This window comes from Nyctibius grandis, chromosome 3 (genome assembly GCF_013368605.1).
Source record: "Nyctibius grandis isolate bNycGra1 chromosome 3, bNycGra1.pri, whole genome shotgun sequence".
Taxonomy (NCBI): domain Eukaryota; kingdom Metazoa; phylum Chordata; class Aves; order Nyctibiiformes; family Nyctibiidae; genus Nyctibius; species Nyctibius grandis.
In genome coordinates this window covers 59,231,872-59,252,929 of record NC_090660.1, presented here as the reverse complement: position 1 = coordinate 59,252,929, position 21,058 = coordinate 59,231,872, and the positions used below count along the sequence as shown (strand labels likewise).

Here is a 21,058-nt window from a genome sequence, read left to right as displayed (position 1 = left end):
TTATTATCTTAATTTTATTGTATTCATTGCACATCCATTTTTTACTAAAATGGCTGAAGGAAAAAAAAATACTTAAGTGGGGCAGCGGAAAGGAAGACTGTAGCAAATGAAGTCATTTAAGATAGAGTTCTCTATACTTCTGTATGGTTAAAGTTGAGAGAATCTACAACGGTCACCACTATGGATGACTGACTTCAAGAATGATTACTTGGTGTTTCAAATTGGCTAATTGGACTTGTCATTAAAAGCCTGGTACCTGAGGGTTAGGTGAGAAAGCAGAGAGTAACTGATACTATGCCTTTTAAAAGTTATTTTAAAAGCATTTTTTTCACACAATTTTCATTTGATCAGTACTAACTTCATATATTCGTAGCATCAGTAATGCTAGTTTTGCTTTACTAATGTAACTACAACACGCGTTAAAGAAGTTTATGCCGTTTAATGCACCACACAGGAAAGGCCACCTTATTTCTGTCTTATTCGAGATGATAAAGGCTGTTTCATTGTCCAGTCGTAGGTACAAGAATCCCCCTGTAAAATCTCAGCTCATGCATAAGCTTTTGTTTACATTCATGCTGGAGTTTATGTATTTCTTCTAAACCTGCTAATATTAAACAAAATTTTATTTTTAGTTTCAGTTACTTGTTGCAAAGCTAATGGAAGAGCAGAAAGCTTGAGGAAAGATGACAGTTACTCATTCTTTTACAAAAAATGCGTACCTTTTCTAACTGCCTTGGCACTGTGCTTGCTGTCATCTGCTCAAAACCCTTGAAAGAACTAATCCATTAAGAGTTCAAAAATAACAGATAGAAAACCTTCAACTAAGCTAGTTGAACTTTTGGCATAGATCTCATTTACTTCTAGAATATAAGAGTCCACACTTCGATTATCTGCATTCTATTAGCCTTTGACTAGTTGAAGTTTGGACTTAAGGGAAGCTGACTTAAAGGTCTCTACTCTTCCTATTCCAGCTGAGTATTATTTGAGGAATGTTCATGTGGACCAATGTGTTGCAGGTTACTTAGGGTAATCCTTAACTTCTGGAGTAGCTTTTGGTGTTCTAGATACCTTAGTGCATTTTTGCAAATATATATATTTGTGTATTTACATGTGTTTCTTAAACAGCATTTAAACTTATTTTGACAGGTTGAAGAAATTAGAGAAATGGTAGACAATGACTTGGGATTTCAGCAAGCTCCGCTCATGTGTTACTCTAGAACAAAAACTCTTCTTTTTATTTCTAATGACAAAAAAGTTATCGGCTGTTTAATTGCAGAACATATCCAGTGGGTAAGTGATTGAATTGGAGAAAGGCAGTCTGTGTCAGTGTGTAGTGACTGTGGTCTTTGGACGTTCTGAAACTATAGAATTACCTCGGAGTTTAAGTCTAGCCATTTAGCAAACAAGTATTCTGTGTATGCCTTTTCCAGAGAGGAAGAGATGTTTGGTGGTAGACCATTCTGAAATGTAGCTACTCATTTTTGATAGCTGACACTGAGCTGAGACACATGTATGGTGTCATACTTGCCTCAGACCTGCTCATCTAAGAACTTGCAGCCAAAGGGTGGAATTTTTCTTCCTCTGCTATTTTTATGCTAGTTTTGGCCCTCCTCTTGCTTCTTGACAAGCAGATTCATCTCCCTGCCTGGCAGAAATCCAACATGGATGAAAAAGTTGGTACTCTATAGGATTGAGTTGAATCACTGAGGGGTCAAAAAGCTACACAGCGAACAGAAGCAGAAGGCAGAACTGTGCAGCGGAGAGCAGGACAAGAAGTTGTGCTGCCGCTTGCAGCACTAAAAACTGATATCAGAACTTTGTCACATGTTCTGTCTGTTCCCTTGTAAACTGTGGTGTTTTCTCCTGTCCCTTGGGAGTAGCAGACAAGAAGCAAAACAATCTTAGTCAAAGTCAAAGAAATTGATGCAAACAGTCCAATACAGGTGGTAATAAGAATTGGATTACTTGTTGCTGTTATTTTAACTCAGATAAGCTTTCAAGGGTTTTTTGGTTTAATCTTTTATCATCTGTTCCAATTTCGAAACTGTTAAGGGAAATTAAATGAGACACAAATATGCAGTCTTTTTGGTAAGACATTTTAGCAAGTAAGTATGTTTAACTGAAATAAATAACACAAGAATGATCTTGTTCGGTCATTAACGGTGCTTTTATAAAGTGACAGGTATTTTTTATGTCACCTGCAGGGCTACAGAGTTATAGAAGAGAAGGTTCCAGAAGTCAGTTCAGAAAATGAGAAAGTCATATTTGAAAGACAGAAGGCATGGTGCTGTTCAACTTCTCCAGAACCTGCTATTTGTGGGATTAGTCGAATATGGGTATTCAGCATGATGCGTCGAAAGAAGATTGCTTCTCGGATGATAGAGTGTCTTAGGTAATACAAAAAAAGTTCCTTGGTTACATGTATTTTAGATAAAACTCAGTCCAAGACATACATTGCTTTGTGTGTCTCAAGCTTGTATTTTTAACCTGCTGGTGATACTGGGGATGTAGATTTGAGCACAGTTAACAGTTCCAGTATTGTGTGGAGTTCAGTAACTAATGTCAGTATTCTACAATAGCTCGTCTTTAACAGAAATCTTTTTCCTAAGGGCAATTGTAATGAGTCAGCCTAGCAGCCTGCCAATGAGCTTGGGTAGACTCCTCTGAGGTAATTATGAGTGAAGGAAATGAGACTGTCTTTTGTCAAAGTGCGAGATTACCCAAGTGTTAAGGACTGTGACCTGATCATTGGCCAAATGTCCATTCTTCAGAGGCTGGGGAGAACGAACAGAGAGGAGTGCATTGAACTATTTGATATAGTCTGGTGGCTTCCAACTGTACTTTTTTTTTTTTTTGTTGACTTTCCAGACCTTAAGTTTCTTCTAGTGACATTTCCTAGATGTTTAAACACCTGTTCTGAGTGATGCCAAGAACTACCCAATTATTACTGCTGGGCTGTCAGGTTTGTGTGAGATGCCTGGCTAGCCCTGCCTTGTTGGAGTTTGTAGCACAGGTACGCCCTTGTCTGCCAATCCTCACCCTCTTGGGTGTTTGGAGAGCCTTGCAAAGCTATTCTGCTCTGCAGAATGCATCTTGTGTGGCTGGTGGAGCAGCTAGAAAGTCTGTAGCAGATCACGTTCTATCTGAATACCTGCATTCAGAGCAGCATATTAACTTGATGATTTGGGTTTATTTTTGGCTGATTTTTAATTGTGTATTCAGTAGCTTCCTAGGAACTATTTCTAAAGGAAAGACTTTTTCCCCAAAGCAATGCTGGAGTTGCTCCCTCAGTTACAGCTCTAAAAGATCTTCAGAATCAATTGTAATGGTTTGTTGCGGCTAGCAAGAAGAGGTCTTAGTTCTCCTCTTAGCTGTGCACTGCATCTTACCTTTTGCTGTGCTCTGGTGCTTGTTTGGCCTTCCATTAGCTCATTGCTGCATTAGTAGAAAATAGGCTCACCAGGAAGAGCTTTGTGTTAATTCTGCTGCTCGGTTGGTTTGTAGATGTCCACCAGAGTGGCCGTAAACTTGAGTCCACCTTGAGAATGTCTGCCCTGTTTCACTCGAGCTTTCACAGCTGACCAGCAGTTACAAGAACCCGGACAGACAGTCTTAAGGACCTTGCAAAAATCATTGTCCTAAATACACTAAAGAGAAGGGAATAAAGCTGGTAATAATTAAAAAGGATTTTGCTCCTATTGTCTTTTCCTCCAGACTTAATGGAGATGTCAATATGATCAAAGTTCACACTTGCTTTGCAAGTGCATGTAGGTTTATTTTACAGGAATTAAAACCCTTAACTTTAATCGGAGTTTCTTCTGTTTCCAAGGATGAACATGACCTCCTCCTTCCCCCAGTCGAGGTCTTAAAGCCTGAGATCAGTGTTCTAAATTTGCTCACACAGCCACCCAGAAAAGTACAATGGTATCCCTCCTCTTTCTTCAAATAAGAATAAAACATCCAGAAAATATTTTCTTAAAGAAGTTAAGCAATTTGAGTCTTCCTTTTCATATAGTTATTACTGAAAGTGTATCACTTACTAATTATGCCTTACAGTTGTGTTGGTAAATGTTCTAAATTAATCCCAGATGTGCTCTCATCCAAAATTCAAATGTTTTTTTCAAACTAGGAACTTGACATTTCATCAGGTCCTTTCAGCCCCCTCTGTAAGCACCCTAACTTGTTTGTAGCTGATGTTTTTATCCCCAGTGAGTGTAGTCATAGTCCCAGCAGTCTCTTTTCTATGAAGAAATAGTTGGAATGAATTCAAACTTTTTTTTAAGCTCTGAAACTGAACTCTTGATGCAGCTCACAAGTAATTGCTCTGTACAAACATTTTTTTCTAAAATAACCAAAAACCTTATAAACCCCGTCCAGAACACGTGATTCTCCTTGCTGTGTGGAAGGAGGCAATAGCTCATATAAATAGCGCCACCTCCTCCTAACAGAGCTTCTTCCTTTTGAACGTCTGTGCCAAAGTAAGGGTTTGTGGCCTAATAGCATAAATATTCTTGCATTATTCCCTGAGGGTAATTCTCTTCCTTTTTTTTTTTTCCCCACCCTTTTAAACAGGAGCAACTTCATATATGGCTCATACTTAAGTAAAGAAGAAATCGCTTTCTCTGACCCCACTCCTGATGGAAAGCTCTTTGCAACGCAGTACTGTGGCACCGGCCAGTTCCTGGTATACAACTTCCTCAATGGGCAGCACCAGACTTAGCTGCTCCTGGGGGAATTCCGCTTTTATTGGGAGACTTCTGCCAAAACGCACCGCATGGGTGCGGACCTTCAGCAGAAGCCAGGGCCATTTTTATTACAGTGAACTCAGGACTGGTAACAACCGGAAGGTTGTACTATTTTATTAAAAATTGTAAACAATGCAGTAATAGGCTAACTTTGTTTTTTTAAAAGAAAGCTATTTTATTAACTTTTACAAAAGTTTGATTGTATTTTATCTAGTTAGTCATGTTTACATGCAGCAGGAAATTGTTCATAGTGGACTGTAAACTAATGCAAAGACTCTGGTCTCACTGACGAGTACATGCTGAAGTTCTTAACGTGGTGATATACCAGTGCTTGTCGGTACGGTAAGGCTGAGCTCCTCCCACCAGTCCCAGCAGCTGCGTGCGGCCATTCCAGGCTGCTCACTTGACACCATTCAAGGCTACGCTCACTTGCATCGAGGCAAAAAGCATTACGGTGCAGTTGTCATGGGTGATAACCCTCACAGGCTGCACGGTGGCTTCTGGGGTGCGTTCTGTGCGCTGCTGGGTGTAAGGCAGCCTGCTCAGTGGCAGCAGCATCGGAAATTTGTCCTACCCCCCCCCCTCCCCCAGAGTAGAGCAGAAGGTGGAATGCAAACCCCAAGGACTGGTGTACTCATCCTTCTTCTTCAAGTACTGTACTGAGTATATACCTTTGTTAGTGGACTTTGCTTTGATACTTGTCACTCCTTGATAAATCTCTCCTCTTTTAAAGGGTTTGTATGTTGAAAAACTGCTGTGGCCTTTCTTGATCTGTACATAATGTAGATAGATTAAAAATAAAATACTTGATAGCTTTTTTAAAGTTACTCTGTATTGATACTAAGTGTGGTGAATGAATCTTTAGTGTATTTCTTCATACTTAGGCGTGTGAAATGCTACGTAGGTGGCTAATGGCAGGGTGTGTTTTGAAGCAGTCTCTGGAAAACATGGTCACTGCATTCGTACCTGCTTGGGGGTTAGACAAGACTACCCTGTGTGACAGTGCAGGGACAGTGCATTTGCATCACACCCTGAAGATCCCTGCCCCAGTAGCTCCAGATCCATACCATCCTCGTACAGGGTTTACAGTAAGGTGAGAGGTGGTGCCTGCAACCTTCAGTAATAGCTTAAAACCCTAAAATAAGATGGGAAAGATTTAATTACATTTAAACTTGCAGTTTGTTTTAATTTTGGAACTTATGTGCAGTTTGGATACACTTGTTCATATTGTGCTGTCCTTAACTTTGGTCTAGAGCTAAAGCAAAGAAGTCACACCACCTCTGAAACGTTAGTCCCAGTACTTCAAACTCAAGTAGCGGACCGGTGATGAATCCTGGTCTGTAGGGGCTGCTGCTTCCACGCTGCGACTCACCATCTTCCAGAGGATACTTTGCACAGGACACTGTTTCCCTCTCTCTCTTCACACCCAACAGCACTTGCCCCTGAGAAACCCACCTCACACTGCTAACATGAGCGCCCCACTCACTGGTTTTATGGCGTGCCAGGTAAGAGAGAGGCAGTCTTAAATGGTAACTTAATATATTCAAATTTAATGAAAGCACATTATAAACATACCATAGCCACAACTTCAGACAGTTTCAGTTCATAAACAATAACATGAGGTAGACTGACTAGTGAAGCTAAATTCACCAAGTTTTTGGTTAAGAAAACTTTACACTAGGAAAGCAACATTTTTAACCCTCTTCCAAAAGTCACAAAAAAGCAATTACATAAGTTAAGGAAAAAAAGCATCTGCATATGATTCTTTAAATGTTAGTTTACATTCAAATTTAACCTGTGAATAGACAAGAACATCTACAGGTAAAATATAATGCTGGCCAGTTGAATACATTCATAAGAATGGCCTTGAGGGTGAGGCTTAAAACCACAATGGAACAGCAATAATCTCGACGTCAAATACCGGTCTCCTTCCCAGGAATTCCCAGGCAGCCAGGTAAAGCGTTCAGTGGGACGGGCCTACAGCCTTCGCGCTGCTTCGGGACGCTCCTCCCCGAGCGTTACCCCAGCTCCTTGCTGCCGCACGGGAGAGAGTTAAGGAAATGGGTTTACTGGCAGTTGGTAAAGGCAGGGAACTGGGCTGACTTTCTGACTGCATTCTCAACCTTCAGGACAGTTTTGCACTGCTTCACCAGAGGGCTAACTCCTCCTAGTAGTCTCAGCACCTGGAATTTTAAGAACTTAGTGCAAACATCAAATACACAAACAAAAAGGAAACCATTTTTGAACACGGAATACCTGAAACTTGTACACCACACTAAGGCTCAGGGTTGGCCTTAAGCCCTTCTGGCAAAACCAGAACTACCGGAATACATTCAGGTGTGCATCAAAAGCTTCCAGAAGCATCTTCTATATCCCTACTTCTTTCACATGTTAAAATAGATAAGGCAGGTTGTGTCTGGAGGAAAATAAAAAATAAATTTACAGAAGGGGGTTGTTCATTTGAAATTTGCTAAATTTACAGCATCAGAGTTAAGCTACATTAACGCAGACATAGGCAAACCATTTTCCTTCAGCCTCCGTCAAATATATTATGTTTTTTCATCTGTAAACATCTCTTTTCACAAGATAAAAAAAGTTGCTTAATTAACACTACGCATAAAAAAAAATGCAGCTTTGGCAGGTCCTTCTCCAATGAGTTGCAGGTCAGGTATAAAGACGTGTTAATTTCATTGCTTTTTTGGGTGCAAATTGCTACTCCTGAACTACTTTTAAGAACAACACTGCTTTTTTTTTTTTTTTTTTTTTTTTTAATAAAGGGGTCACAATGTGCAGGCAGATTATTATTTTTTTGTATGGAAACCTCAAGGGGGTGACCCGTGCTAACTGCGTGAGTCGAACAGAGTACCGCTACGATTGAACACTGACAGCCAAACACTGCTGCACAGAGTTCATTCCGGAACAATGTAACAAGGATCAGTAATATGCTTGTAAGTAGAACAACGTGCAACTACTGCTACAACCAGTATTTACAGCATCTAATCAAAAAACAAAGGGCAGACAGGGGTAGGTGATGCATTCAAAGGTCTTTGCTGCCAGAGTCTCTCCAGAGCAGTCCCAGCTCCCTGAGACTTTTCCCTCGCTCCAGAGCTATCGTAAAATACTTTCCGTCTCTCTCAGATCCAGCCTAGGCAGCGTTGCCCTCCTGCATGTTTTTTGGTGTGTTGCTTCACACGTGGGTATGACTGGACAGACCAGCTTTCAGCTCTGCGGCCAACTGGAGTTGAGTGAAAAGGACATGGAGAGTAGCTGCATGCGGCCCACCCCGGAGGCATCAGACGTACAGGAGAGCTTGTTTCCATACGCAAAGGAGGACGGACCACAGGTTTTTGAAACCCTGACAAGAGTGAGAAACTGCAGGTGTTTTGCTGGGAAGTTATTCTGGCCTCTGACTGGAGAGAGAGCATCTAGGAGAAGCCTTTTGCTTTGTCCCTGGAGTCGAGGAGGAGGTGCCTAATGGGGTGAAAGAACCTGGGTGCACAGGGCCTGCCATGCGTTTGCTGATTTGTTCAGGTCTAAAAGTAGTAAACTTCGAACACCTGTGGAAATTCTGCCAAAGACAGTTGCAATACATACACAATTACACATTTTAAACTAACGCTGCACAGAGAACAAGACTATTCCTTTTAATACAAATATCTACGTTATATTGTAGTTTCAAACCCCTGAGTATTCCTGTACCACAGTACAGAGCTGAAGAGACACAGTGGGCTCTCCTCCACAGATCTTCAATAAATTCCACACGCTGGGTTGCATTTCATGTAACACCTTCAACACTAGCAGCTGCTGAGAGCAGCTCCTTCCCCTAGCTCGGCTCAACATAAAAAGAATTCTTCTTCAACAAAACGACATCCTCTTCCTAGATCCTGCAGCTTGGTTGGCCGTGTTGAGTAGCGTCGGTGGTTGTGACTCATGTGAAAATAACTTGAATCCAGGATCCTTTAAATCATAACTGATGTGGTAACGTTATCCCTAGGAATAAAGCCTACTTCAGAATTGTGGGGAATCCTTTAGAGCAGTCTCGATAAATACTGGTTGCACTTTGCTCCACAGTGATTGTACTTTTTTTTTTAAAAAAAAAAAAAAAAAAGTTCTTTTTTTCTTTGTTAGCGGGGTTGTAGCGAAGCTTATATATGGCGTCCAGTAAGAAAATAGAGTGGTTTGTCGTCACTACCGTTAGCAGTTTGAAACTCATCCCGAAGTCGGAACTGCCACTCATCCTCCAACTCCAACCGGACTATTGTCTGCCGTAATGAGCTTCTGTCTTGACATATGACACACAGGGTGGCACCTTCAATTGAAAAGCACGTTAGATTCTCAGGGTACAATAACAACTCTATTTCCTTCATTCATTTTCCTAAGATATTTTAAAGAAATCTCTGCTGCCAGGTAGGAAAAAAGAAGCATTACAAGGGTCTGTCTACAACTGGCCAGCCTGGGCTCAGATCACTCCCGTGAGCCCTGGGACAGAGGCGCATGTGGCCCTTCGCAGGAAGGCCTGGACTGGGAGAAGCAAGTGTGGTGCGGGGTCTGCTCTGTATCGCAGGACGTCGCTGTCTCACTGGTGTTAGTATCATCAACCATAGCAGAAAGAACGTTAACTTGAACCCAAGATCCTTACATCACTGATAATTACGACAAAAGAATAAAGCCTATTTTTTTTTTTTTGTTTCATGGGACATTTATGTTTGTACAAGGTCAGTGATGAAACTCTGCTAAGCCAAACCACAGTCAGTCCCATAACTGACTCCTGAGAAAGTCTGCTATAACTTCCCCTCAGTACAAGAGCTCCCCTCGGTAAAGCACTGTAAGAGGAACAATAACCCAAATCCCGAATTTCTCTGGCTTAAACTTGCAAGCTTCCCTCCATCTGCGTAGTCATTTAATGAGCAGGAGAGCTGGACACCTCCAGGGCTTTCTCTGCTCTGTGCCCCAGTCCACACACCTGACACATGGGAAGTTCAGGCTCAGATCCCTTCTCTGCATGATCTGAGCAGGGGAAGGCTCTTCCTACCAGGCATCCAACGCCCCTTTCTGTGAAGAAACCACCCCTTGCCCCAGAAACAACAAACAAACCGGCCTCTCTGGCCGCATTCAGCCCACATCAGCTCTGGGGGCTTGGCGAGGGCAGCACCATCCCCACGGTGGCTGTGCCTCCCTGCGCTGCACCTGCGCTGGGGGGCCCAAGCAGGTGCAGGAACAAACTCTGAACCACGGTTCTTGGGACTGGCTCATTGTCACCCCCACTGCCCCCCCACACACATGCACCATCCTGACTCAGCAGGAGAAGGAAATGGCTCAGCCGTGCCACCACAAACGCAGTGGAGCTCTGTAACGCGCTTCAGCGTTACCGAATACCTACGGCAATTTGCCATTTATTAGTGTTAAGAGAAAATGATGAAGAAAGATTTTAACAAGGTTTATAAAGTTCTGGTGAGGGTGGAGACCCCATCATCTTCCAGCTAAGAGCTGCCCCGATCTACAGTACTGCATATTTACTGCCATTATAGACAGATTACTGGAGCAGAATTTCTCATCTTCAGCAGTAATGTCCATGCTCTAAACTCTCACATTGCTGACTGCACGATTCACTGACAGCTTTCCATGTATCCTTGTTTTTCTGCACTTGTTTCTATTTGATGTCACTTTAAAATAATTTAACAAATGTAATTTATCAAAGCTTACCTGATGTCCAATTACCTGCACTTACACCAACAGGAACAGAAGTTTTCTACACTCTCAAAAGAAACACTCCATCTATTTCTTTTGGAAACAACGGCAGCACTAACTGTGAAAATAACGGAGCTGTTCAATGAAGCTGGTTATTCCTCTACCTTTCCCCTTTTTCTCTGTGCTATTACTTGTCAGGACAGCACCCGGGATGCCCCGAGCAATGAGATTACCTTTCAGAAACCTGAACCGCTTGAGGAGGTCTGCACTAACGAAGGAGTCGCAGAGATAGAGCAGAAGTCCGCTGAAGAACACCCCTTCGCAGTTGACATTGACCGAGTGTGGGCGGGAGCTAATATAGCAAATCGCCACCTGAAACAGAGGGGGAGAAGCAAGGAAGCACTGCTGTGTTAGAAAATGTCCAGGTATGACTTTACGTGGAATGGAATATAACTTAGTGACAGCAGGCGAGTCAGCTGGTGCTGGTGAAAACACACTCCAACAAGAATGCAGTATTCAGCAAACTTCCCCCAGGAAATAACACACGGGACAGACTTCTACATTCAGATTTGGTCACCAAGTCTGCAATACGTTATTTCAGGGCTCTCCATGATTCAGTTTGATTTTCCGCTTCTCTGTGAATTTGCTGCTTATAATGACTGTTAAGATCATTTATTATTATGGTGCATGTCTTCTCCTGCTGACTGCAAGCATCAACAAGCATCAACTGTTCCCAGCACTGGGGGTCTCCTGTGTTTCAGTGCTGTGACGGCTGTTCTGTATCAAAGGGTTTCTTCTCTATCTTGCCACTGACCTCCATAAAAGTTGTCAGAACAAAACCCTTGTTAGACTTTCACCCTGCTTCAGACCCAGTTCAAACTGACCAATGGATTCAAAAATTCTGATCTCCCTACCTACAGACATCTAAGACATACTTGCAAAAACCTGGTTTCCCCAGAAACCCAGCTTCATAAAAAGAAAAGCATCTAAAAGGAGAGCTGTATTACCAAGGGTGAGCTTTGTCCATCAGTGAAGCAAACGACCAGACAAGGGTTGTTATCAGAAACTCTCTCAGGCAAACAAGTTTGGTGCAAGGACAAATCAAACACAGATAATAAAAAGCTGTATGATAGGACAGTGATCTAAACAATTTTGTGGATAATTTTTCTACGGACTATGCAGCACCCCAAGTTCTGTCAAGAACGGCATCACTTTTGGGTTTCTGCTTCATATGAAATTTTATTTCAGACAGACATGCCTGATTCCTTTGCAAATCATGTCAATCCATCACAGACCTCTGGGTCTCTACCCACACCAGCCACTTAAGAGGCTTTACCACCAGCTCTTCCAGTGGAGCTGGTCCTTTAGCTCCAACAGCTGTGGCTCACTGTTTGAGACCAAAGTGTTCAAACGCTACCCTTGACGCTGAGGGTTCGTGAAAGAAGGGGTTTTCAACACAAGAAAGATGTTGAAGTAAAGGTTTGCATTTACTCGTCCCCATTATTCCTGCAAATATTTTGTACCTCGAGCCCGATGTTGAGGTAGCAGTCAATGGCCAATACCGGGTTCTTGAAGTTACGAATGGCCTTTGGGAAGAGTTTGTACGTCGCATGTTGAAGGAATTTCTCCAGGAGGAACTGAGATGGGGCTGCCAACAATGTATGCTCACTGTCAGGGGCGCAGACGTACTGAAGAGGCATTATTGGTGCCACACTGTCTGAAACCTGCAACGAAACCAAGGGGAGCCCCTTTTAACCCACCTACTCAGTGTATCTTCTCTGCAGGAGTTCCTTGAGCTGTGGAAGGGATCTCCATGACAGGGCAGGAAGAGAGAGAAAGCTGGGGGAAAGAATCAAAAATCTCCACTCAATTTTGACATAGCACCACAGCACAGAAGTAGATGAATTACGTGTTCTGTGGTGGCTAAAGTACTTCTGTGGCTATCTGCTTGCCTAAAGACGGGACATAAAATAGGGAGTACACATTGTCACAATGCCCTTCATCCTGCCTTACTCCTGGGTAGTACAGGAAATTACATCCTCCTTGTGTGGAGGCATTCACAGAAAATGTTTTTTACAGAGTTTTCTCATCGGCCAGTCCGCTACAGATTCCGCTGCAACCACAAGAAAAGGAAAATTCTGAAAACAACCTCCCAAAATACTCAAATCCAGGGTTTAGTCAGTTAAACCTGAAATACGGAGGTGATTTTTTAAAAGAGGGATGGTGTGGGATGTGTTTAAAACCACCAAGAACACAAACTGTAAGATTCCTAGATTAAAATCACCTCTTTGAAATATACCTCCATTTAAAGCTGGCACAGATGTAACATATTCCATATAAAATATTTGGTATCCCCACACCATTTTTTGTAAACACTTGGACTTCCCGGGGGGATTTCAGAAGGTTGCCATTTTCAGTGCCTTTCCTCCGGTCTCTTTTTGTCAGCAAGTGCAAGGACTGAAAGTCATCACGAACCAGCAAACACTGGAAACCAGCGGCTGTGTTAAAATTATTAAAACTAATCCAGTACAACTTGCCTGCTTTTGATCAGAGTGTATGTCTGCAAATTCTTCCTCTGTCAGAGATACCACTGAATAGCTAGACCAAACTCTTTCCAATCCCAGTCCATCTTCTAATAGATTAGGAGGATTATTGTTAATAATTTATAACTAGCAAAATATTTATTATTTTCTATTTCTGATGTGGCAGCCCTACCACGGAATAGGCCATGAATGTCAAATAAGCACTGAATAAATCTAAAGGGTTAGAGAACTCGTTATTTCTAGGGGAAATAGGTCCTGATTTTACCCTTTACGTATGACAGAGCGTACGTCCACACTCACCATGATTTTTGGCTTAACAACAAAGTCCTTTTGTCCTCCAACCTGAATATGCTTCTTCATGACACTGAAGTTGTTGAAGCGGCAGATGAGGAGGCCGCTGCTGTTTGTCCGCAGATTAAAATCTACATCTTCACAGAAATACCTGGACATTAAACACAAGATCATTAAACCAGCTCTGTGGCTGCTGTGTGTGAGCAAGCATTCACACACCCGCTGCTGAAACGCACCGGAACAGGCTCAGCAGAGATTTCTGGAGACCATCTGATATGGTGCCTGTACAAATTCTCTACACAGCTCTGAAGATTCATTCCTTCAATGCGCTCCTGGTGTAGGAAAGCAACTTCTGGTCATCTTAAGAACAAACAAGTCTTCACTTTTCAGTGTGTCTGAATGTTTCTTCCTCATACCAAGTCTGGTTAGTCCTCTCGCCCTCATCATGTACTGGCATCAATCATTTCTTCCCTGCCCTTTCCTTTTTTTTTTTTTTTCCTTCTTCTTTTTAGTTCTTTTTTTAATATGTATTTTAGAACTGAGAAAAACTCTGCAGTGACCAACCTCCACTTCTGAACAACCCAGCTCTATAGGGCATATTTTTCGATGAAGTGGAATCAGAGGATAAATGTGGCTTTGATGTAACATTTATCCTGCGCTATTTACGATGTAATTGCTCACTTCTGTGGGCTGATTCCCACCTCATGATTCAACCAGCCAGAAAGGTGAAATCAAGAGCTCTGGAAGCCACACCAGACCCCAGCTTGCACTGACAGGCTACAATTCCTCACTCAAATACATGGGATCCCTGAAAACCGCAGCAGGAGACTAGGGTGAGATGCCCCAGAGCCAGTCTGTGGCTAGGAGAGATAGAGTTTGTTCTAAACTCACTTGGACGGGGAGGGGGGGAATTGGATATTGCTTCAATCTGTGATGAAAACTAGAAGTAAAGCCCCATGATAATGGTGCTTTATTGCAAATGCTTTAGGACGGAGTTAGGTGAGGAAGGGAAAAAAAAGGAAGGAAACAATGTTTATTCATCTGTTTTTACTGCAAACCCGAGTGGCAATACGGAGGACAGCTGACTGAAGGAAACACAAGGAATCCCTCCTCATAGCATTTGACAGAGCAATGGCTCAGCCATTACCTACACTCTTGTTCTTAGTCATGCAACAGGCTCCTGCCTCGTCCAGAGGCACTCTGGAAGCTCCACACTCTTCCTTTGACTCATGTAATTTTGGCTTCTTTCTTCTGTCTTTCGTCTCCTGGTTACTTTTTTCCCCCGAAGTTTCTTCTTTCCCCCTGCCTTTTCAGGCCTCTGTAGCCCTCCCGTGCCCTTGCCTCATGGTCTGTCTCTCCCAGGTTTTTTTTTGGCTGATGGTAAGTTTATTTTGACACCTTATTCATTCAGATGCAATATACATCACTCTGTGTTTTATTTTTGCGGTTGTGCGCTCGTTACCTTAGACAGGATCTTTCTATTTATCTCGACAGCATTTAGAAATATGGTGACAAGATTCTTATCATGACAGCATATTATTTTACCATATATATTATATTGCCTACCTGTTTAGATCATATTGCACATTCTGGGTCAGGTCTATGTTGAGCAGTATAAAATCACGCACGTGGCACCTGGAGAACGGAGCCTTCGCTTTCCTGGCATTCAGCTTGCTGTTCCATTTCTGAACACCCAGTATTGCATAATGAACAATTTTGGGGGTTGCTTCAATGTGTTGGAGGACGCTTTTCAGAGACACATTCTTGCTGGAACCCCCAGGCTCCAGGGACTGGCTGCAAAACGTGATCATACATACAAACATGGCTTATTATTTTTATATAGAATACACTGCGTATATATACATATATGTGTATACAAAGGACCAAGAAATTCCATTAACAGTTGAGAGAGTTTACTCTAGATGCTGTAAAAATATATACATAAACGCAGACATTTTAAACAACAGCCAACTAATCTTATCCCATCAATTTAGTCATTATAAGAAAATGGGCCTTTCAGCAGAATAAGGTCTGACACAGCAGTTTCTATTTTCTCTGTAATGGACAGCATAAGCACTGAGAAGAGCTAGAGCTTAATGCCTTCTAAAAAGCTAAAGTTCCCAAAATAAACTGTTTTCATTGAGAAACATATATTGAATCAAAACAAATCAGGGAAGTAACATATTGAGAAATCACTCAAATAGTCACTAAAAGCAAGAGTGGCTTTAGGCAAAGAACAAGCACAAGCAGAGGTTTGTTGATGGTACTGACTGTGGGACACAGATGTAAGGGTTGAACCACGTGGAAGTGTTCAAAAGCAGGAGGTTGGATGTTGATGGTCAACAAGACAAATCTACAGCCTTTCTACTGCTCTGAGTGAAAGAGCTGATTTTTCACATTTTAGACAATATATCCAATGTCCAAGTGTACAGTTCCTGGGCTAGCTGAATAGTAATTGAGTGAATAATGACCTCTGTGAGGCCCTTTGGAGAGGCAGCCTGATGTTATTACATCAAAGCCATTGCCGAAAGCTGCTTTTGCTTAGCAGTATTTTGAGTGCGTTACCAGCAGCTCCAGCTGCCCAACTATTCCAGTTGTCTGGTCTTTCATACCCTGTCAGATGCTAGAGATGAGCCTAAGTAGCAGGTCTGCCGCTGTCTGTGCTGGATCAGTGCAGGGACCCCAGTGCTGGGTGGTTACTTACCCTGACTGTTCGTGGACACTGTGCATGTTCCACAAGACGCAGGAGTCATCCATGACCACGATGAATGGCCACACGCACTGGCGCTTGACTCCCAGTTCCTCCAAGCGGTTTCGTTCCAGTTCTAGATTGTGGTAAGAAAGTTCCTTAATAAGAAATCTGGCAGCACCTGAGAAAATACCATAAAGAAAACATACAGAGATCTTTATTAGACTTTATGACTCTCTCTTCCCAGAGAAAGGCTACATAAACATCAGCAGTCATTACCCTTTATGAACTTAGTGCTCGTAACATCTTAGTTTAAAAAGAAATCAATATGTCCCTTTTTCAGTGTGAGTAAATCTAAAAGGCAGATACCAAGACGACTGGACGTCTTAAGAGACTCTGCAGAACATGATTTTGTGGGCATTAATAAAGTAACTTGAACCAAGAAGGGGCGGAAATTCTAAAACTGAAGCTATTTAAAACTTCTTGCAGGAAAAACTCAACATCCATGAAAATGAAGTCCAAAGTTCAAGCCTCCAGTGTTCAGCTGCAGTTAATATTTAACTTCAGCTAACTAAAAAAGTTGCAATTTGAAAAATCATGTGTAAAATGTCTAGAATGAACATTCACACAGCAGGGCTGAGTAAAATGAGTGAATATGGTCTATAAAACACCACATTTTAAATTGAGAAGGCAGTGATCAATACAAACATATATTCCACGTCCCTAACAGCAGTTTTTACACCCACTGTATTTGCACAAATATTGCTGCGATTATCACAGCATAAATGTGAGGAGCTGCTGCAATGCTTCCTTCAACAACATGATCCACATTGTCCACCATGGATTTTGCTATCTTCACAGCAATGCATTGAAGGTGTTTCTTACCAACGCCAGCGTTGTTGAACATGCCTGGCAGGACAAGCATGATGTGGTTGGGCCAGTATTTACGGTAGAGTGGCATTTCGTACTCCTTGACTACAAGGAGGTGTAGGTGGCTGATGCCTTCCATGGCATGGTAGAGGTTCAAGAGGCCATGTTCATGACGTCCACTCGATGGAGTGAAGATAGGACTCTTGACTGCATTCAAATTCTGCTGGAACAGGAGATATTTTGGCAACATTAGGTAAAAAGCAGGTTATTCCTGATATGGATTTTTATTTATTTATTGTTTATACTGGATTTTAAGATTATTGATCATTGCAACACATATGAACTGGAAACTGGGAATGCAAAAAGGGATGATTGTCCTCAAAAACTCCACTTCTAAGGACAGTCAGGCAGGAATTATGCAAAGGACTTTAAAACAAAAAGAAAACAGAAATAAACCCCCAGCCAACGACCATTATTTGCAAACGTATGTCAAGTTGACTGCATTCAGCAGATGGATAAGAGCAGCACACGCACCTTGTCAGAAACGAGTGGGAGACGCATGCTTTCTAGATGTTTTCCCTGTTTGCTGAAGACAAAATGGTTCTCTTTGGACTTGGGGATTATAAAATGCAGTTGAACCTCTTCTCCTAGCATCGAGGATGAAAATGTGAATGCATGCAGAGTGGAGTCAGATATCTGTATACAACAAAAAAAAGTGGAAGAAGGATTTGCAAGCAGGTAACACATAAGGAGTCTATGGCAACCTGCTCTTACAGTCACAGTACTGGAAGCCATCAGAGAAGAATACCCAAAACATTCTCCTTCAGTAACTGAAGTTAACTCTATTATATTATCATTTTCCTCTACCATAAACCACATTACTTACGCATGTAACTGGCCTTGCTATTAAAACAATCAGCTTTCTGTACCAGTAACAATCTTTGGCCAAACTGGACTCTTCTGAAGTCCATTTGAGCTGGAAATTATTTATCAATATTTACAAGGAGAAGTGGAAAATATATATACTAGGAAACAAACTGTCCAAATAAATTTTCCCCAAAGATTCAAAGAGCAATACAGCGTGTGGCTGTGCCTACCCAGCAGAATGCACTGCCATTCAGACACCTCAGCAGCTGCACGGCTGCATTAGGATGGTATTTTTCCTGTGGCAATGCTCTTCTAAGCAGCTACGTAACCAAGGCAGACCACGCCATTAACACTATGAAGAATTTGGGTGAGCTTAAGTTCGCACTGCGCTTCACTGAACCGTGTAAGTGCACGCAAAGTGCCTACGTATCTTATAAGATTTCATCCTGTAGAAGCATCTGTCTTACTAAAGGTCAAATCATTTCTCTTAGCAGTCACCTTTCTATAATCTTTACTAAAGAACTGAAATAATTAGCCTAAGTAAAGATGAAAAATGAAAGGGGCTTTATTTAGGTTCTGTTAAAGCACTGAAGAATCTCTCTCCCTTCCTAATGCCTGCTATCCAATGACTCCCCTTTGGATGTGTAATTTCTCTGAGTTGAATTATCGTAATTCTATATACACAACTGACACCTGCACATACAAGTAGATACTTATATTTATTACTAGTCGTTATGTTTGACCACATGCACAAAGATGAGTGGAGGGAACAACAGATGTCCTTTGGGGGGATTTGCTTGTGTCAACGTACTTAATGAAGCATGAGGTTTAAATCAGACCTGCTGGTGCTGCTCTGAGGTAACTGACATTGTGCCTTGCCAGGTCAGTGTGTCTATGCTGTGTTAGGTTAATAGCAAGCTGTTGGAAAAGATTAGCACGCAAGGAAAGAATGATTTGAGATAAGAAACCTCCAAGTAAACTATTGGTGGTGGTTAAGAAAGAATGTCTGAGCTATTAACCAGGAATAATCTTACCTGACAGTCTCCTGTGAGCATAACTGTTTGTTTTAGAGATCAAAAGTTTTTTAACCAAACAGTTAAGGATGATCATTTTTGTCCAGTGACTCATAAGCTACTGCTGAGAAGCACACACAGTTACATACAAAGGGAGGAAGAAGTAGGCCTTCCAGTCTCCCATCACAGGTGTGGATGGCTGGCATTTAGGTAAGACAAGGATCTCTCTTAATTCTACAGTCCTCTCCCATGAGATACTGTGAACACTCTTGGCGGGCTGAATAATGCTTGAGACAACTAGTCACAATATTCACCCTTTGTCAGAGGCAGCTGGAAAGGAGAACTGCTCATGCAGAACGCAGCAGACACAGTTGATGCTCCAAGGTCTGTAGCTCAATATCTCCCCTGAGAATGGAAGAATTAAACAATTCCATCTCAGGGAAGGTGAAAGCATGAGTCCTGAGACCAGAGCGGTACGCCTGGAGAGACCACAGTAAAATCAAGGATGCAGTTTACCCTTGGACCTTGCCACCAACCTGTGCGGCAGGATTAATGTCCATGTACTGATGGCACTGCTCACAGTGGTGGAACGTATTGTAAGCTGCGTATTTAGTCAACATCATGGACACAGTCTCTCTTTTCTTAGGTTCCTCTGATTTTGTTTCTTTGCTTGTTTCTATGCACAAAGAAAAGAGAAATTTAATGAATTTTAAAAACAAAGACTGTGATCCCAGTAACAATTGTAAACAACACACAAATTGTTTTGTTTAGTTTCATTTTGGAGATTAAAGGCTATTATGAACTCGTGTGTTCAATGAAACTGATGAAACCTGATTCTTTGTAGGAAAGTAGTCCTAAAAAACTCTACTTACCTTGTTTCACTCTTGACAGTTGTTCCGTGTATACGGGACTTATACTTCTGTACTTGGGGTCATGTACATTCATGTCAAAAGGAATTTTGCTGAAGATCTCAATATCTGGCCAGTGGTCATTGCTAGACTGAGTAATTTCACTGTTTTCTGTATGATCTGCAACAACACACTTCAGGTAAGCAGTATCAGATACCCACTGAATGGTATTTATGTGGTATTTGCTGATTTACAATTGCACAAGAACTCACACAGGTGCACACACACACAGACATCTTTGAACATCATAAATATTACCAAAATTAAAATTATAATCCACACAAAGCCATTTCAAAGAAACAGTAATTCCTTTGAAAGTGCGTGCAGGCAAAGGAGCCTCACAGGTTTCTTTCTGTACTGCTCCTCATCAAGCTGCTGAGCTATAATTCACCCTGGTTTAAGCATAAAATGCTCAAATGAATGGTTGTATCCGTGCAGAAGATACAGGTGTACTCTTGAGCCTCTCCATGGTGGCATGAGGAGCACTGGGTAAATGAGAAGTAAAAGTATCCAAGGGCAGAAGGATGAAAGCAAGGAGAAAGAAGCTGTATAAATTTATGAACTAATAGCTGGTGCTACATGATAAGGCAGTAAAAGACACATGCCTGTTAGAGAATGGGATGTGGCCAGCAAGGATCAACTGGAGCTTCTTTGCTTTGATCCAACAGAGATAAGTCTAAAGTAGAAAATCAAGTGTAAGTAATGGGAACATGAGAAAGCAGTGGCCAAAGAAAACAACCTTGGACTGCAGCTTGAACACGAGTCAATTCAGTTTAAAATGAGATGGAAGAACACACAAAGGTAGGTGTGTAACTGAGGTTACTGATTTTAGAAAAGCAAATTCAGATGAAACGAAGGTTGGGTCTACAGACAAGCACATGCTCGTCTACCCTGACTGACCCAATAGGATGTGAGCCACCAGCAGTTTAGAGGCCATTAACCTCACTGGCACCGTGTCATGCTCAAATTAACATACACCGTCGATCAGGTGAGGCGTATTAGTTTGTCCATACAGACAAATCCAGACAAAGCTCGCTCTGTAAGTCAGCTGGCCTGAGAAAACCAGGGACTTGCCTATGAATGAGACTTGGACTTCTTAGAATCGCAGTTGCCAAACAATCAGCAACCAGCATACCAAGCAAAATAAAAACACCAGGAGGAAGGGGCTTCAGAGGGACTACATCAAAAAGGACACTAAGAACAAACAAAGTCCATGAGGAATAGAAAAAGCTCACCGGTGAATGAAGTTTTGTCTTAAATATCAACAAGTGAGAGATCAAATAAGCTTTGCCAAATGTCAAGCTGACGTACACCTCAGAAAAGTGCATGCAAACAAATAACAATTTTCTTTGCTATATCACCTCAACTATGTAAATTAAAATATTTTTTTTTGTTTTGTTTTTACTTTGACAATTATGTTTTGAAGGGAATCTAAATCAAAGGT

At 41.8% G+C, this 21,058-nt stretch overlaps 2 protein-coding genes across 4 annotated transcripts in view; one reads left to right on the top strand and one right to left on the bottom strand.

The window, feature by feature from the left end:
* The window catches only part of ESCO1 (establishment of sister chromatid cohesion N-acetyltransferase 1), a 32,458-nt gene extending 26,886 nt beyond the window's left edge, over window positions 1-5,572 (top strand). For all 3 annotated transcript variants that reach the window (XM_068396435.1, XM_068396436.1, XM_068396437.1), the window contains 3 exons: window positions 1,147-1,290; window positions 2,205-2,392; window positions 4,573-5,572. In XM_068396435.1, the coding sequence (XP_068252536.1) occupies window positions 1,147-1,290; window positions 2,205-2,392; window positions 4,573-4,720 (480 nt within the window). In that variant the 3' untranslated portion in view covers window positions 4,721-5,572. The remainder of the gene's footprint in view (window positions 1-1,146; window positions 1,291-2,204; window positions 2,393-4,572) is intronic.
* A 737-nt stretch (window positions 5,573-6,309) lies between these two features.
* GREB1L (GREB1 like retinoic acid receptor coactivator) overlaps window positions 6,310-21,058 on the bottom strand; it is a 146,623-nt gene continuing 131,874 nt past the window's right edge. Inside the window, exons 24-33 of the mRNA XM_068396532.1 lie at window positions 19,579-19,734; window positions 19,243-19,382; window positions 17,361-17,522; window positions 16,842-17,046; window positions 15,972-16,137; window positions 14,834-15,061; window positions 13,277-13,418; window positions 11,957-12,157; window positions 10,667-10,805; window positions 6,310-9,054 (exon numbers count right to left, since the gene is read on the bottom strand). Coding sequence (XP_068252633.1) covers window positions 8,891-9,054; window positions 10,667-10,805; window positions 11,957-12,157; window positions 13,277-13,418; window positions 14,834-15,061; window positions 15,972-16,137; window positions 16,842-17,046; window positions 17,361-17,522; window positions 19,243-19,382; window positions 19,579-19,734 — 1,703 coding nt within the window. The 3' untranslated portion in view covers window positions 6,310-8,890. The remainder of the gene's footprint in view (window positions 9,055-10,666; window positions 10,806-11,956; window positions 12,158-13,276; window positions 13,419-14,833; window positions 15,062-15,971; window positions 16,138-16,841; window positions 17,047-17,360; window positions 17,523-19,242; window positions 19,383-19,578; window positions 19,735-21,058) is intronic.